Source organism: Mobula birostris, chromosome 30, assembly GCF_030028105.1.
Source record: "Mobula birostris isolate sMobBir1 chromosome 30, sMobBir1.hap1, whole genome shotgun sequence".
NCBI classification, from domain to species: Eukaryota; Metazoa; Chordata; class Chondrichthyes; order Myliobatiformes; family Myliobatidae; genus Mobula; species Mobula birostris.
In genome coordinates this window covers 14,821,699-14,840,391 of record NC_092399.1, presented here as the reverse complement: position 1 = coordinate 14,840,391, position 18,693 = coordinate 14,821,699, and the positions used below count along the sequence as shown (strand labels likewise).

The following is an 18,693-nucleotide window of genomic DNA, read 5'->3' as shown; positions in this document are numbered from 1 at the left end:
GGAGTTACATTATCCACCCTCCAATCCTCAGGAACTAGTCCAGAATCTTAACGAGTTTTGAAAAATTATCACTAATGCATCCACAATTTCTTGGGCTACTTCCTTAAGCACTCTAGGATGCAGACCATCTGGCCCTGGGGATTTATCTGCCTTCAATCCCTTCAATTTACCTAACACCACTTTCCTACTAACATGTATTTCACTCAGTTCCTCCATCTCACTGGACCCTCTGTCCCCTACTATTTCTGGAAGATTATTTATGTCCTCCTTAGTGAAGACAGAACCAAAGTAATTATTCAATTGGTCTGCCATGTCCTTGCTCCCCATAATCAGTTCACCTGTTTCTGTCTGCAGGGGACCTACATTTGTCTTTACCAGTCTTTTCCTTTTTACATATCTATAAAAGCTTTTACAGTCCATTTTTATGTTCCCTGCCAGTTTTCTCTCATAATCTTTTTTCCCCTTCCTAATTAAGCCCATTGTCCTCCTCTGCTGAACTCTGAATTTCTCCCAGTCCTCAGGTGAGCCACTTTCTCTGGCTAATTTGTATGCTTCTTCTTTGGAATTGATACTATCCCTAATTTCTCTTGTCAGCCACGGGTGCACTACCTTCCTTGATTTATTCTTTTGCCAAACTGGGATGAACAATTGTTGTAGTTCATCCATGCAACCTTTAAATGCTTGCCATTGCATATCCACCGTCAATCCTTTAAGTGTCATTTGCCAGTCTATCTTAGCTAATTCACGTCTCATACCTTCAAAGTTACCCCTCTTTAAGTTCAGAACCTTTGTTTCTGAATTAACTATGTCACCCTCCATCTTAATGAAGAATTCCACCATATTATGGTCACTCTTACCCAAGGGGCCTCTCACGACAAGATTGCTAATTAACCCTTCCTCATTGCTCAGAACCCAGTCCAGAATAGCCTGCTCTCTAGTTGGTTCCTTGACATGTTGGTTCAAAAAACCATCCCGCATACATTCCAAGAAATCCTCTTCCTCAGCACCTTTACCAATTTGGTTCACCCAATCTACATGTAGATTGAAGTCACCCATTATAACTGCTGTTCCTTTATTGCACACATTTCTAATTTCCTGTTTAATACCATCTCCGACGTCACTACTACTGTTAGGTGGCCTGTACACAACTCCCACCAGCATCTTCTGCCCCTTAGTGTTACGCAGCTCTGCCCATATCGATTCCACATCTTCCCAGCTTATGTCCTTCCTTTCTATTGCGTTAATCTCTTCTTTAACCAGCAACACCACCCCACCTCCCCTTCCTTCATGTCTATCCCTCCTGAATATTGAATATCCCTGAACGTTGAGCTCCCATCCCTGGTCATCCTGGAGCCATGTCTCTGTGATCCCAACTATATCATAATCATTAATAACAATCTGCACTTTCAATTCATCCACCTTATTACGAATGTGCCTTGCATTGACACACAAAGCCTTCAGGCGCTCTTTTACAACTCTCTTAGCCCTTATACAATTATGCTGAAAAGTGGCCCTTTTTAATGCTTGCCCTGGATTTGTCGGCCTGCCACTTTTACTTTTCTCCTTAGTACTTTTTGCTTCTACCCTCACTTTACACCACTCTGTCTCTCTGCACTGGTTCCCATCCCCCTGTTGTGAACTATCCTCCTCACGCCTAGCCTCTTTAATTTGATTCCCACCCCCCAACCATTCTAGTTTAAAGTCACCTCAGTAGCCCCCACTAATCTCCCTGCCAGGATATTGGTCCCCCTAGGATTCAAGTGTAACCTGTCCTTTTTGTACAGGTCACGCCTGCGCCAAAAGAGGTCCCAATGATCCAAAAACTTGAATCCCTGCCCCCTGCTCCAATCCCTCAGCCACGCATTTATCCTCCACCTCATCGCATTCCTACTCTCACTGTCGAGTGGCACAGGCAGTAATCCCAAGATTACTACCTTTGCGGTCCTTTTTCTCAACTCCCTTCCTAGCTCCCTATATTCTCCTTTCAGGACCTCATTCCTTTTCCTACCTATGTCATTGGTACCTATATGTACCACGACCTCTGGCTCCTCACCCTCCCACTTCAGGATATCTTGGATACGATCAGAAATATCCCAGACCCTGGCACCAGGGAGGCAAACTACCATCCGGGTCTCTGGACTGCGTCCACAGAATCGCCTATCTGACCCCCTTACTATCGAGTCCCCTATCACAACTGCCCTCCTCTTCCTTGCCCTACCCTTCTGAGCTACAGGGCCAGACTCTGTGCCAGAGGCACGGCCACTGTCGCTTCCCCCGGGTAAGCTGTCCCCCCCAACAGTACTCAAACAGGAGTACCTGTTGTTAAGGGGCACAGCTACCGGGGTACTCCCTATTACCTGACTTTTCCCCTTCCCCCTCCTAACCGTGACCCACTTGTCTGCCTCCCGTGGCCCCGGCATGACCACCTGCCTGCAACTCCTCTCTATCACCTCCTCACTCTCCCTGACCAGATGAAGGTCATCGAGCTGCAGCTCCAGTTCCGTAATGCGGTCCCTTAGGAGCTGCATCTCGATGCACTTGGCACAGATGTAGACGTCCGGGAGGCTTGGAGACTCCAGGGCCTCCCACATCCGACACCGAGAACAGCAAACTGCCCTAGCACTCATACTGTCCCTCTCCTCAAATAACAACAGAAAATGACTGAATGTCTAAAGACTAGAAATATTTTGTCTCCTCAAATAACAACAGAAAATGACTAAATGTCTAAAGGCTAGAAATATTTTGTCTATAATTTGGTATTAGTGGCTGATGTCAAGTACTACTGTAGGATGTCCTGCACCATAAATCTGCTGCTTGGGTTGTGAACAAGAAGGGGCAGAACAAATGCTGCCTGCAAAAGATGTTGATGCTGAGCTATATCCTCAGCTTAGCCAGCTTTCAAAGATGTCAAAACTATGAACATTTAAAAATGTCTCTGAATTCTAGAAGTGAATGAAGATAACTGGTAATTCTCAGCAAAATCTGGCCCAAAATCTTGCGGAGCAAACTCAATGGGCCAAATGGCCTAATTTTGCTTCTGTATCTTATGGTTTTATAAGTTTTCTAAAATATACAACAGGACCAAGCAGGATGTTGTCAATTACATTTCAGGTCCAGTCCTTTCAAGTTCATTGACATTTTGAACCTAAATTGAAGTAATTAAAACTGCTTTGTGTCTGTGTCTGTCTGTCTGTGTGTGTGTGTGTGTGTGTGTGTGTGTGTGTACACACAGAAATCTGCACTTCAATTTCGATAGCCAAATACCAATGTTTGGATTGCATTGACTTGGCTTATTATTGTCATATAAGCCAAGAAAGAGTAAAATGCTTGTCTTACACACTGTTCATACAAATCAGTTCATCACACAATGCATTGAGGTTAGAAAAGGTAAATCAATAACAATGCAGAATAATGTGTAACAGATACAGAGAAAGTACAGTGTAGGTAAACAATAAGATGCAAGATCATAATGAGGTAGGTCATGAGGTTAAGAGCCCAACTTATTATCATACTAGGGAACTATTTAATAGTCTTATTACAGTGGGGGTAGAAGCTGTCCTTAGGCCGGTTTTGTATCTTAACCAGTGACGAAGGTGAGCATTATCCAACCATTATGTACAGATCCTCAGCTTTATTTGTTTATTTTTTTAAATTTGTTTGTTTATTTACCTAACTGTCTTTTGAGATATAGCACAAACTAGGCCTTTCCGGCCCTTCAAGCCGTGCCACCCAACAACAGCCCCACCCCCCACCCCCAATTTAATCCCAGCCTAATCACAGGACAGTTAACAATGACCAATTAGCCTACCAACCAGTACGTCTTTAGACTGGGAGAGGAAACCGGAGAACCTGGAGGAAACCCATGCAGTCACAAGGAGAAAGAACAAACTCCTTACAGACAGCAGTGGGAAGTGAACCCAGGTCGCTGATACTATAAAGCATTGTGCTAACCATTACGCTACCTGCTTGGAGAACAAAGTATGGTAACGGCACTTAATTCGGATCAAAAAAGGTAAATAGGATGTTAACCTATACCATCTCAGTAAATAATTCATATATTATGGTCATCTTGGATAGTTATAATTATTTTCAGTGTTTAAGTAAAGGTTTTTGACTTGGAAGCTATACTTCCTGTACCTGCTGAAAAACAGAAAATACTTAAGCATTAAAAAAAAGGATTAACACCCAGTTTAATGAGGCACCTTGCAAGATTTGCTTTATGAGTAAAAGCAGAGTGAGTAGGAGTTTGGCTGGGATTGGGAGTTTAAAGCCTTGTATTATTATCTTGCGCTATGAATGAATTTTGTTTTGCGTTTTCCACAGCTGAGAGCTGGTGCGAGAGAGGTGGCCATCTTTGGAGCAGCCTCAGAGATGTTCAGCAAGAAAAACATTAATTGCTCAATCGATGAGAGTCTACAGCGGTTTGAAGAGGTAATGAAAGCAGCAAAGGATGCAAGCATTCCAGTTAGGGGGTAATTAAATTTTTTTCACATTTTTATGTCGCCAATGTTTCACTTTTTATTGAAAATAGCCTAATTTCCTTTCCCATGTTTCTGAATAAATACAATTAAAGATGAATAAACTCGTCCTGGGCTTCCAGCTGGGTACAGGCATCAATTGCAACCAGCGTTTTGATGACAGACTCTGCCACTTTCATCAGGGATGACGCCTGGGCATGTCTAGTCCAGTGATGTTTCTGTCCCGGAAGTCTGTCTTTCCTGATTGGTTAGACCTCATGTAATTGGTTTTCCTCTGTCCCATCTTGTCTACAATCAAAGTCCAGTTCTTACTTGGAGCAGGACCTTCGTCTGTTAAAATTCTTTTCCTCTAGTTTTATTTCAATGACTTCTTTCACGAGGCGGTCCCAAAAGCCATTGGCACGGTATAGTGGTTTTTTGTGCCACCTTATAAATGGTGTTCCAGAGCACAGAAGTAGGCCCTTCAGCCCACAAAATCCATGCTAACCTTACCTATCCATAAAAATCCCATTGCCCACATTAGGTATATTTCTGTACCTTGCCTATTTTGCTGCTGTATAGATGTCTATTAAATTTGTTGATTGTATCTGACCACCTCCTCGGGCAATGAGTTCAAGATGTTAACACTCTATGTATCAATGAAACTTTCTGCTTCAAAACTTCTACCTCTCATCTTAAACCTATGTCCTCTTGTTTTTGATACCCCTACCATAGAAAGTAGATTCTGTCCATCCAGGCTCTCAAGAGTACATCTCATTTTTTTATAGCTCTCTCAGGTCACCCTTAAGCCTCTTTATTTTCTAGGGAAAACAATCCAGCCTTTCCAGTCTCTCCCCATACATTAACTCCTCTAATCCAGGCCACAAGGAAGAAGCTGCATTTTATCCAAAGCAAAAATCTGACCAGGGCTGTCAGTTTATTCTTCTCACCTAGGGTAGGATCCACCTTTGGCTACAACCCAGATTCTTTTCAGTTAGTGGTGCAGAGGAGGACCCTAAATAAACTGTTATCCATCATGGACAATCAGGCACATCTTCTCCATGACCTACTGAATAAGCAGCGGAGCACCCCTTCAAACAGACTCATTCAGCTCCACCGTCACAAGGATCGTTACAGAAAATCTTTCCTACCAGATGCAATAAGCCTATACAACAGTTCATCTCTGTGCGACAGGAGAACACACATCATAGTACAATAGTCTCTGTTTTATTATTTCGTCCATTACTATTGCACAATTGGTACATTATTATTCTGTACTTTATCATTAGTTAAATCTGCACACTGCGAAGTGTGTGTTTAAACGTTGCTGCTGTAATGAAAGAATTTCCCACTCAGGATCAATAAAGTACTTATTAATATTACTTATTATTACTGTTGGAAACAGCAACACACAGTAAACGATTGATTTGATGTATGAAAAAGAAACAGGAAGGTTAATAAAGCACTCCATGCAGAAAGGGAATGAACTACATCACTGAAGGACTTGACAGTTGAAGGTGCAGCCTCTCCCATTGCCCAGTGTATGTGGTTATAAAGCTGAGTGCAATTAAACTTTGTCAAGCGTCCCTTGCAGAAACAGCTGAACATGTTTGTGGCATAACTGAATAAATATTTTTGCTACTAATTTTGAGGAAACTTAAGCCACGAACACCAAAAGCGGTCATTTAATCCTATCAAAAATGCTTTTCAATATAGTACTCAAATAATAACGAAGGCACTATTCTGAAAAAGCGCTCAATTTTCATGGCTGTCAGTAGAGGATCAGCATCACAAGTGTGCAAGTCATTTGGCTGACTAAATGCCCCCAGAGTCAGTGCCATGCATAAGTTTTAATAAAAGGTTTGCTTTTATTTACTTTCAATAAAATCCTCCCTGCAGATTGGTTACACCATTTATCTACATTTCTGACAATGTTTCATACTGCAGTGCCATTTAAGTGGGAAATTTGAGGTTTGAAAAGAGTTCCAGTAAACTTTAAATCAACGCGCACAAAAATGCTTGGAGGAATTCAGCAGGTCAGGCAGCATTTATAGAATTGAACCACTCGACGCTATGGGCTGAGACCCTCCCTCAGGACTGGAAAGGAAAGAGGAAGATGCCAGAATAAAAAGGTGGAGGGGGAGAGAAGGGAAAGGAGGATAGCTAGAAGATAATAGGTGAAAGAAAGGTAAATGGCTGGAGAGGAAGGAACCTGATAGGAGAGGGCAGTGGACTATATGATAAAGGGAAGGAGGAGGGGACCCAGTGGAGGTAATAGGTAGGTAAGAAGAAGGGATTCAGCCCGAAATATCATTTCCATAGATGATGCCTAACCTGATGAGTTCCTCCAGAATTTTGTGTGTGTTGCTTCGGATTTCTCTTAAACTGCTGCACCCATTTGAGGAATGTGCTTACAAACAGCAGTATCCTTTATAAATCACATCTTGGGATTTTTGTGGAGTCAATCATCCCGCAGGTATTAAAGCATCTCCCCCTTTAACTGTATGCAGATGGGCAGCAGTGTCTTGATCTGTTATGGCAAATATTAATTCTTCCAGTCGACTGTTCCTCGAAGGCTAAAACATTTCTGGTTCCTCTTCTTTGCCTTTGAATACTTGTTTTACTTTCCCTACATTCAAAGTGATCCAACATAATTTCCCAGTCCTGAACTGCCAAAATGTACTTCTGGATAAGCAAAGAGGAAATCGGTCTGAAAGAGCTTTCAAATCTGATAGAAATCTGAAATCCTTTTAGTTTGTATTACTGGTTACATACGATTGGCATTGACCTGAAACACTCCAGGAAATTGTCTGATTAACAGTGCCACGAAACTCTAAATAAAACCTGACATTTACAGCAGATGATACTATTGATGATCAGGGTGTGTGTGGTCTTAGATAGAATAAGTAAAACATTTTCAAAGAGATGTACAGTACTGTCCAAAATTCTTAGGCACACATGTATATAGCTAGGGTGCCTGAGACTCTGTACGGTACAGTATTTGTCAACATGGAGCAGAGAGCAAGTTCGTAAACCTGACGGGAGCAAAGGATGTTGGGAATGGCGAGGGTGGAGCGCTGCAGAAAGGTTGTGGGACAGGTGGCAGAGGAGTGCGAGGGTGCATGGCTGCAGACACACCCAGCCCTGAGACACTGGGCAGGGTAATTTGATTCCAAACAATTGGTTTATTGATCATTACAGAATATCCCTCTGGTGCTTCCTGCTCCCTTCCCCTTTTCCCAACCATGATTCCCCTCTCCCTGCCCCCTTCCCACTCTCAGTCCACAACAGAGACCCATATCAGAATCAAGTTTATCATTACTCACATAAGTCATGAAATATGTTATCAGCAGTACAGTGTAGTACATAAAGGTAGTCTTAGGTACCCTAGCTAGATATGTGTGTATATATATATATATATATATATATATATATATATATATATCTAAGGCTTTTGCACAGCACTGTAAGTAAAATTTAGTTCGCCAATGGAACAATGCTGATATGGCCTGACCAATTACAGATCAAGAGTTTAAGTTTTCATAACAAAAGTAGGAAATGCTGAAAATTATTAGCAATTCAGACGGCATCTGTGGAAGTGGAAACTGTTAATGCTTGGTTCCCAGGCTCGTCAGAGTTTTCAGAAATAGAGAAGGTGGAGCGATGGATAGAACAAGTCCAGATGAGTAAATGAAGTATTTCCTGTCTTTGTAATATGCTTTTAATAGTAAATCTGTAGGAGATGCCCCAGCAAATATTTCCTTTGTTCTACCCGTTATTCCCCCACTTTTCTTTCCACTGAAAACTAACTTGTTCTCCTTCCAATTGTAAAGTGTCTTTGAACTGTAATGTTAATTATGTTCTTGTTCTGCTGATAGCTACTGAGTGTATCTGATATTTTCTATTTTCTGTCCATTTTCTAGCCTTTGCAGTTTTTGTGATTTTTGTTTTTATTTAAGTTTTCATAGTTATGGCTATCACTGATCCATCCTGCCTGGTTCCAACAGGAAGGGGCTTGTACAGACTATTAACTTTAATAAATGTTTCTCCGCTGAGAAAATAGATTGTCTTATTGAACAAAAATCAACTTTTGTTCTGAACTGTTTCAGATATGTGTCCTGTGTCCTTGGCTGTCCTTATGAAGGAAGTGTTTCCCCTGTTAAAGTTGCAGAGGCAAGTATGGTGGCAATGGGGGAAGGTAACAATAATTAGAATTTATTCATTTTTAAAATTACAGTGGTTTAGCCAATTAATACGTGGATATAAGGACTATTTCTAGTTGGTGATGTGACCTCTGGAGTCTACTCCGCTACTTAGTGAGATCTTAGCTGATCTGGTCTTTGACTTCAATATTTCTACTTGTCCCATAACCCCTTTATTTCCTGAGAGGACAGTATTTAGGTAACCTCCAGGGGCTGAGAATTCTGAAGGGAATAAATTCTTCCTCATCTCAGGCTCATGGAAGACACATTATCCTGAAACTATGTCCATTGTTTCAGACTCCCCCAGCATCTACTCTGTGTAGCCCACAGAAAGCCTATGCCCAATCTGCTTGGAGTTTCCCCATAGAACAGCAAACACTAACCTCTCTTTCCGACTAATGACTACTGATCCTGAGAATCAAAGCAGTGAATCTTTGCGGCTTTACCTCCAAGGCAAGTGTACCTTCTAGTGTTTTTTAAAAAAGAGAACTATATGCATAATTCTAATTAAAGTGCTACCAGGGCCCTGTTGAGTTGCAGCATAAAGGATGATTTATTTTAATTATGTGCTTAATGCACATGCATTCTATAATTGTGTTTCTTGCACAAAGGCATCCAGTCACCTTTGAACACCAATATTAATTATCTCACATCATTTAAATGTGTGTTTTTCTATTCTTCTTCCCAAAGTACTATCTTATTGGATACCTTACATTATAGTCTCACATTTTTCCAGTCACTTAACATGTTTATAATTCCTTGCATATTATCTATGTCCTCCTCAAAGCTTTATTCCCCACATAACATTGCATCGTAACTTCATTTTTCAAAGTAATTAATATAATTAGTTTCAACCCCAGCAGAATCATTTCAGTAGTTTCTGCCTACCAACAAAACAAAAGTACTCATTTATCCCTGTTGTGTTCTTTATCTTATCAAACATCTCTCCACACTAATTTTTCACCATCTACCCCAGAAACAATTTTTTGTGGTACATTAGCAAGTGGTGTATCAAAATATACTGCATATAATTGCTCTATTTACCTTCTCTGCTGATGTAAGTTCCCAAAGTACTCTAACCAATGAACACTATTTCCTTTTTAAACAGCTTTGCTGATCCTCTTCTACTCTTATCTTCCTACTGATAAAAGACTCTAGCAGCTTCAAGCAACTGATGTTAATCTATTGTTTTCAGTTTTCTTTCTCCTCCTTAGGGACCCCTCCTTAGATTCCTAGGAAATAGGCAATCTAGACAATTTGTTTGTCACCCTGGCTATTGTTAGTTTGTCTTTTGCCCGTTTAGCCTCATTACATTCTTTTTCCACTTGTTACTTACCATATAGTATGTTTTTAGTGTCTTCTACTGTGAAAATGAATACAAAATATTTGTTTAATTGTTCTGCCTTTTATTTCCCACAATTCCCATGTCTCAAATTCTAAGGGATCAGTTTTTACTTCACTATTTCTTTTATGTGGTCTTGGAAGCACTAATGTTTCTTGCCAGTTTAATTCCACAATCTGTTTTCTCCCTGTTTCAAGTTTTGCCATACATTATGGTTTCTACTAGTCTTTACAGGTTTACAAATCATTTCTTACAGTCTTAAGCTGCCCTTTAACTGGCCAAGAGTGAATCACTTTCAGCATCAAATCATGAAAATCCCTCATTAGGGTCTGCCAGTTTTCACACCTATTAATCGAACCTTATTTGCCTTATCTGGTTTGCTGGTTTGCTAATTTGCTAAATTATGAAGTCAACTATAATTTAAAAAGAGGAAACAACAGTTGTGTTCTCCCTTCCCTTCTAGATACTCTACACTAAAGTTGCATGACTGAGTTTCGGATGCATTGCAGAACCAATAGGCCAGGTGGAAAGTTTTCATCCGGTTACTGATGGTATGCTTTCTGCAGGTGGCCAAGAAGCTTTATTCCATGGGCTGCTATGAAATATCCCTGGGTGATACCATTGGTGTAGGAACACCAGGCAGCATGCACAAAATGTTGTCAGCTGTAATCAAGGAGGTTCCAGTCAGTGCATTAGCCGTACACTGTCATGATACATATGGTCAGGCTCTTGTCAACATCTTTGCAGCATTACAGGCAAGTGATCTCAAGGCTTTAATTGATTTTAAAAAATAATTGAAATGTATGATTGTAGTTAAACTTCCTTTCGGCATATCATCGAAGTTATATGTTATGTGTCATCTGTAGGGTCAGTTAGACAGCCAACACCTCTCTGATTCATTCACAGCCTAGTGATTATTTGAGGCTTCTTCTGATGTCTCAAGTGTGTCCTGGACAAAACCCTTAAACACAACCTTTGAAACTGTAACTGCTTTGTAAGCAGAATGGAAATGACTCCTTATAGGCGAGCCACCTTTTATGTATCTGTTTCTCTGTTTGACCAGTACATTTTTTTTCAAGATAAATACTTCACATTAATAGCAAATTTTTGAGATCCACTTTGGCTGTTTTTAAATCATTGATTTTGATGCTAACCAAGATATTATGGATCTGGGCCGTACCCTCCAGATATCCGGACCTGCCTCTTGGTTTTTTTTGCACTACCTTACTTTCCATTTTTCTATTTTCTATTTATGATTTATAATTAAAATTTTTAATATTTACTAATTTTTAATATTTTAAATATTTAATATTTGTAATCCAGGGAATGGGAAGCGCAGAATCAAATATCGCTGTGATGATTGTACGTTCTAGTACCAAATGTTTGGCGACAATAAAGTATAAAGTATGAAGTATTGTGTTGAACAAAATGTCATAAGTAGTTGTGTTTGGAGCTCTTCATGTTTAAAGACATCGAACACATTTGTAGACTTCAATACACTATACCAGGGGGAAAAAAGTACTTGTTCCTTATTTTAAAGGTCAATGTTTAAATTATCAGCACAATATACAAATAGTATTTAAACTTTTTCTGGAATTATTGCTGTTAGCAAAAGGTAAGTATAAAAATGTTTCATCTATAACTACATTTCAGAAACAAAAAGAAAGACTGCACAGAATTGGTGGACGAGACAGTTGACACATTAGTTTCAATTTTCTAAAATTCTCAAGAATCGCTAATCGTTCTATTAGATGGGAAAATTACAAATGTAATTTTTCTTTCAAAGAAAGGAGTGAAACAAAGTGGAAAATTGCATGCCAGTTCACTTAACATCTTGTAACAGGGAAAATAGTGAGACACTGGTATTAAAGTTGCAATACCAAGGCTGAGTACAATATGGGGAATATGTGAATTTGTCCACTTTCAGAGGTAAAAATACGAAAATACATTACGTAAGTTGTCAGAGATTGTGGAGGGATTTGCGTATTCTTGAGCATTGTTTACATGAGACGGTTAAGTGATGTTACAGCAAATAATTGGAAATGATTACCAAATATTCTTATCTCTTGCATGGGGATTTCAAAACAAAAATTACGTCTGTTATCCAAGTACTGATAAGGCATCTGGAGTTCTCTGTACAACATTGGTCATTTTATTTAACGAAGGATGCTATGATTTTAGAAGCAAATTGTTCATTAGACCACCAGAGGAGATGAATAAGTTGGTTTCTGAGGAAAGGTTGGAGAATCTGGACTTGTATCTTCTAAATACCAGATTGAAACATGTTTAATCCTGAGGGGTCTTGACTGGGTAGATGATGATTCCACTTGTGGGAGAATCTTGAACCAGAAATCCTTGTTTAAAAGTTAGGAATTCAAGACTAAGAAGCAACCTGTTCTTGTCTGACTATTGTAAATCTTTGGAACTTTCTTTCTCAAAGAGTATTGGAAGAAGAGTAAATGTATTTAAGCCAGAAGTAATCAGATTATTGACCAAAAGGGGTGAAATATCATTACAACTAGATGGTTATGTAGAGTTGAAGTTAGTCAGATTCGCCGTGATATTAAATGGCAGCACTCGTTCAAAGGTCTAGTGACTAATCACTTTGATTCTAATGTGAAGTAATATTGTTGGCCAGTTCAAAATCAAACTAAAACATGACAGCATACTAGTTTACACTGTACTCCATTCTTATCCCAGGGGATAATAATTCACAGCTTTGCCTCTCTGCAGTTGGGTTATTACACAGGGTGAATTGACTTGAGCATCCTGGCACAAATGTCACAAAAATGGCATCAGACCAACCTATTTTACAGATTTGCAGCCTGAAATTTACCGGCCTCAACTCTTCACCCTGGAAGGGGTTAAATTAAACCACATGTGTAATGCAGAGAGTGTGTCATTGAGCTGGTGCTTTTTACATTTTCAGATGGGAGTCTGTACGGTGGATTCATCAGTGGCTGGCTTGGGTGGTTGTCCGTACGCAGCTGGTGCATCTGGAAATGTAGCAACTGAGGATGTAGTCTACATGATGAATGGGCTAGGAATTCACACAGTAGGTTTTGCTTTTTAAATAAAATCCTTCACTTTAGATCTTCGGGTTGCTCTAAGTTTGTGTATATAAGTCCCAATCAAGGAGGATTTGACCTCATGAATATATGGAAAGTTCATTTTTTTTGTGTCACAAAATAGAATAATTCTTCTATATGACACCTGACTAACTATATGCATCTCTCTGCAAGCCTCATCAAATCAAGTTTAGTTACCATTACATGGATACAGCCGAACGAAACAGCATTCCTCTGGGGCCAAGCTGCAGAACGTACACAGCACATATTCAAAATAGTGAGCAAAAAATAACATAGTCACACAAAAAACAACACAAGACCCTGGGCAACATGTCCCGCAAATCAGTTCCCAGCAATCCACCAATCGATCACTAGCTCCTTTTGCTTCTTCTTCCTTCCTATCCAGTGCTGATGAAGGGTCTCGGCCCAACATGTCGATTGTTTATTCATTTTTATAAGTGCTGTCTGACTTACTGAGTTCCTTTAACATTTTGTGTGTGTTGCTCCAGATGTTCAGCATATGCAGATTCTCTTTTGTTTATCTTTTTGCTTCTACCTGATTAGTTGCATATGCAATTTTATTCCTTACTGGTATTACACTGCATTGGAGGATGAGGTTTGTATTAACTTTTATATCTCTTATACTTTTTTTTAACCAAGTCCTGTACTCTTTATGTCTGTAGTTGTAGTATTCAGTACTGCAATTTTTATTCAATGCAATAATTATTGATACATAGTGCCAAATGTTGGAGCTAGCTTGAAGTTTGACTGAGGATGCTCTCTAATAAGTGCTTATGACTATCTAGTTAAATTTAATGGGAAGCAATTGCTGCCTTCATGCTACCTTGCATTTTAAGTTTTGGGAAGAATTTGTTAGTTTACAGATGAGACAAAAAGAACCACAGCAGTAATTTTAACGGATTGTAAACTCACAAAAAGTTAATCAGTTCGAGTAGCACCAAGCAGGAAAAACCAGGCAATTAACTGCAGATTTGAACAGAACTTTCTGTATAATGGTTAGTTAATGATGAATCTTTGTGGCAAAAAACCCAAAAAATCCTGTATTTTTCTAGTTGGAATGAGCACAGAAGTTAAATTACTCAAGTTTGTATGATTGATTATATACGTGACGGGAGTCAAAGCAAAATCTTTTTGTGTTGTATTTTCATTAAACCTCCATATGACAGCCAAGTGTCCATCCTCTGTACATGAGCACAATATGATACCATTTTACCACTATCTAATTTTTCTTAAGTAAAATGAATGGCTTCCAGTTGGTTCCATTTAATGAATTTTAAATGTATTGTTACGAAGTTGGAATAATTTGATTAATGACATTTGAAAAGTGTGGTGTGATCAGGGTTAGGTATCCCCAAGATGTTCCTACTGCTGGCATTTCCCGTGTTATTGCGGATGTTGATTGGTTGCTATGATTGTTGTATGATTGTCATATAACTACTGCAAAAATAGAAGTCAATAGTCTTTCTGGATGAAAAATATGTTAAACCTTGACCCAACCAATCTCTTTTTTGGCCTTTTTTTTTAGGGGGTGGATTTGCAAAAGTTGATGGAAGCTGGTGCGTTCATCTGTAATGCTCTGAAGAGGAAAACCAGCTCCAAAGTCGCTCAGGCATCGTGCAAGTTATGATCAGTAAATGATAAACCACAAGCTGGATGAATGAACACCATAATAATATTCCAGGGCACGTGTGTCCAGCTGTCCCCAAGGCTAAAAAGGCTATGCCATTGTAATATCTGTTACTAAGTTTGAATCTCATTTGAAAGCAAAAAGCAAATGAGACACCTGCCAACTGCCTGTTTACCCTCTGAATGCTGACGTGCACTTCAAAATACATAAACACTTGCATAATCATGGCAGAAAGGGACTTTAAACCCACATTAACACATCAAAATGCGAGGAACTCAGCAGGTCAGGCAGTGTCTAGGGAAATGAATAAACAGTCAATGATTCGGGCCAAGACCCTTCATCAGGATTAGTTCTCAGTCCTGATAAAGGGTATCAACCTGAAACATTGACTGTTCATTCATTTCCATAAATGCCACCTGACCTGCTGGGTTCCTCCAGCATTATATACGTGTTGGTCTGGATTTCGAGCATCTGCAGAATCTCTTCGAGTTTACAGTGAAACCCACAATTAATATGAAGCAGGAAACAAGGGAACTTTCATTCTTTTTGAGGTTCTTTCTTCGATTGTACACTGTTAAAGAGAATTGAAATGTTTTGGGGAAGTAATATGACAATAGCTTTCAGTAGATTGGTATCGAAGATGTGCTGTTAATTAACTATAATCCTAAGCACATTTTTATATGTTTAATCTTGAGCTAGATTTTGGGAAAAAATTTTCTTTTTTTCCATATTAGTTCATGAAGATACCATCTAGGAATTGCAGCTGTTTGTAGTTCCATATATTCCCCTATTAATGCCTAGTGTTTTTTTTGTATCTCAAGTTACTCTTTTGTATTGCAAGTTTATCTAAATCAGGGGTTCCCAACCTGGAGTCCACAGACCCCTTGCTTAATGGGATTGGTTCATGACATAAAAATAGCCGGCTTGTTTAAAAAGTTTAAAAATTCTAAACCCTGCATAATATGCTGAAGGATATAAAAATTGAGGGTAAACTGAAAAGTTTTTGACTAAGCTTTCTGTGCAGCATTTTTTAAACTTGGAGTAGAAATTATTTTGTATTAGTTAATTCAATTAACAGCCTTGCAGAAAAAGCATTCTTTAATTTGCAGGATTTTTGAATGGCCATTTTCCATTTTACTACTACGTTTTTACTGTCAATTAAATTTCAGCCCATGCCAATCCAGAGTTTCTGCCTTAAAAAGTTAGGCCATAGATGTCCCAGTACCTTCTATGATGCTGTAGTATGGTCATCGGAATCATCTTTTGTATAGAATGTGGTTAATTTTGTATTATGGATGTATTGTGTAGACTTAATGTTATATTGGTAAACTTCTCAAATATTGAAGTCAATTTCTTATTGTCTATTATTAATATGTATATATAATTCTCAAAATTAAAATAATTATTTTAGGGAAGGAAATTTGTCATTCTCACCTGATTGGTTAGTGACTGCAGTTCTGTATTAACAGGTTTATGTTAATCTGCCTTTGATGTGATTTATCAGGCCTCCCTCCTGCATCAAACTGCTGCTGCATTATGTATGTGAGATAATGCGCATACATTATGTCTCAGTATTGTCTCAGGGAAACCGGGATGGGCAAAAAATACAGCCTTGCCAGCAAATTATATAATGAGAATGAACTTAAAACAGTTATATTTTATAAATGAACTGCTGTGAAAGAGTTGATTTGTGTCACTTTTTTAATTGTAATTATCTGTACATGTACATATTGAATTAAAAATATCAATACATACATCTGTGTGTGTGTGTTTTCCGCCAATGCAGTGTTTGTTTGTCACATCTAAAACAATGCATCTTTAAAGTGTTGTGCATCGATTAAAAATTAGTGATTAATTTTGCATTTAACCGTGTTTCAAATTAAAGAAACGATTAAAAATGAATCAACATAGTATAGTTTTTGATAACTGCGATATGAGTGAACAGAAAGCTAATTAGATTTTTCCGATTAACAACATCGATCTTGTCTATCCTTAATTCCAAATATCTAAGTTATTTAAAAGCATCCTGACGAAGAGTCTCAGCCTGAAACGTCGACTGTTTACTTTTTCCAGATAGATACTGCCCGGCCTGCTGCGTTCCTCCAACATTTTGTGTGTTGCCTGGTCTTTCAGCATCTGCAGATTTTCTCGTATTTGTGACTACAATAGCTACATTTAATATTTTGTCTTGCGCAACGTGCATTTTTTTAAATTATTTGATCAGATGAAGCGTCTGGACCTGACTCTCCCCACCCCACTCCATAGCAGCTGTTTAACCCGCTGAGTACGTCCAGCGCCGCCTTTGCGCGTGGCTCATTCAAACCTGTAAGGATTGATAAAGAGCGAACATCATTTTTCCAATAGCATTAGGCTGAAGAGACAGCGAAGACCCGCCAAAAAGAAAACGAAAAGCCGAATTATAAGTTAACCATAAACGCGAGAAAGCCTGCAGATGCCAGAAATCCAAAGCAACACAAATAAACACTTAAAAATACAAACACGAGCCTCCACCATCAACTGTGCTCGCAAACGCATCTCCCCCATTTCGCGCACATCTGCTCTCTCTCCATCCTCCCGCCACCCCACCAGGAATAGGGCTCCCCTTGTCCTCACCCACCAGCCCACCAGCCTCTGGGTCCAACGTATAATTCAACATAACTTCCGCCACCTCCAAAAGGATCCCACCACTAAGTACATCTTTCCCTCTCCCCCCACCCCCCTGCTTTCCACAGGGATCGCTCCCTACGCGACTCCCTTGTCCATTCGTCCCCCATCCCTCCCCACCGATCTCCCTCCCGACACTTATCCTTGTAAGCGGAACAAGTGCTACACATGCCCTTACACTTCCTGCCTCACCACCATTCAGGGCCCCAGACAGTCCTTCCAGGTGAGGCGACACTTCACCTGTGAGTCGGCTGGTGTGATATACTGCGTCCGGTGCTCCCGATGCGGCCTTCTATATGTTGGGGAGACCCGACGCAGACTGGGAGATTGTTTCGCTGAACACCTACGCTCTGTCCACCAGAGGAAGCAAGATCTCCCAGTGGCCACACATTTTAATTCCACATCCCATTCCCATTCTGATATGTCTTATCCATAGCCTCCTCTACTGTCAAGATGAAGCCACACTCAGGTTGTAGGAACAACACCTTATATTCCGTCTGGGTAGCCTCCAACCTGATGGCATGAACATTGGCTTCTACAACTTCAGTTAATGCCCCACCTCCCCTTCGTACCCCATCCCTCCCTCCCTCCCTCCCTCCCTTCCTTCCTTTATTTATTTATTTATTTGTATGTCTATTTATTTATCTATCTATCTATCTATCTATTTATTTATTTATTTATTTATTTATCCTTTTTCTCCCTCTGTCCCTCTCACTATAACTTCTTGCCCATCCCCTGGGCTCCCCTCCCCTTTTTTTCTCCCCAGGCTTCCCGTCCCATGAACCTCTCCCGTCTCCAGCCTGGTATCCCTTTTGCCAATCAACTTTCCAGCTCTTAGCTCCATCCCTCCCCCTCCCGTCTTCTCCTATCATTTCGGATCTCCCCCTCCCCCTCCCCCTCCCACTTTCAAATCTCTTACTATCTCTTTTTTCCTTTATTCTGACGAAAGGTCTCTGCCCGAAACGTCGACTGTACCTCTTCCGACAGATGCTGCCTGGCCTACTGCATTCACCAGCAATTTTTATGTGTGTTGCACAAATAACCTTTTACCAAGCTGGAATGAAGCGAAAAAGGCAGTGTCATTGGCTTTGGAAATAAAGAACTGATATTTTCTCAGGGCTTCGCAATTTTATTGGCATGAAATCAGATATGGCTACTTCGAGGTTCTCGGGGCAGCAACGCATTATTTTCCGTCTTGGGGTACATCATAATTGTGACGATCCGATGGTTCCATGCTATATAACTATGACATCTATCCCAATCCATTCTCCATGGCACAAAATATTCATAAATGCGTAAGTTTATTTGTTAA

The 18,693-nt window shown here is 39.8% G+C and overlaps 1 protein-coding gene across 3 annotated transcripts in view; it reads left to right on the top strand.

The window, feature by feature from the left end:
* Positions 1 to 16,471, top strand: part of hmgcl (3-hydroxy-3-methylglutaryl-CoA lyase) — a 39,831-nt gene extending 23,360 nt beyond the window's left edge. For 2 of the 3 annotated variants that reach the window (XM_072247373.1, XM_072247372.1), the window contains exons 5-9: positions 4,324 to 4,472; positions 8,567 to 8,630; positions 10,568 to 10,756; positions 12,931 to 13,056; positions 14,616 to 16,471. In XM_072247373.1, coding sequence (XP_072103474.1) covers positions 4,324 to 4,472; positions 8,567 to 8,630; positions 10,568 to 10,756; positions 12,931 to 13,056; positions 14,616 to 14,717 — 630 coding nt within the window. In that variant the 3' untranslated portion in view covers positions 14,718 to 16,471. The remainder of the gene's footprint in view (positions 1 to 4,323; positions 4,473 to 8,566; positions 8,631 to 10,567; positions 10,757 to 12,930; positions 13,057 to 14,615) is intronic. The other variant, XM_072247374.1, reaches the window with a different exon arrangement.
* Positions 16,472 to 18,693: the final 2,222 nt, after the last annotated feature.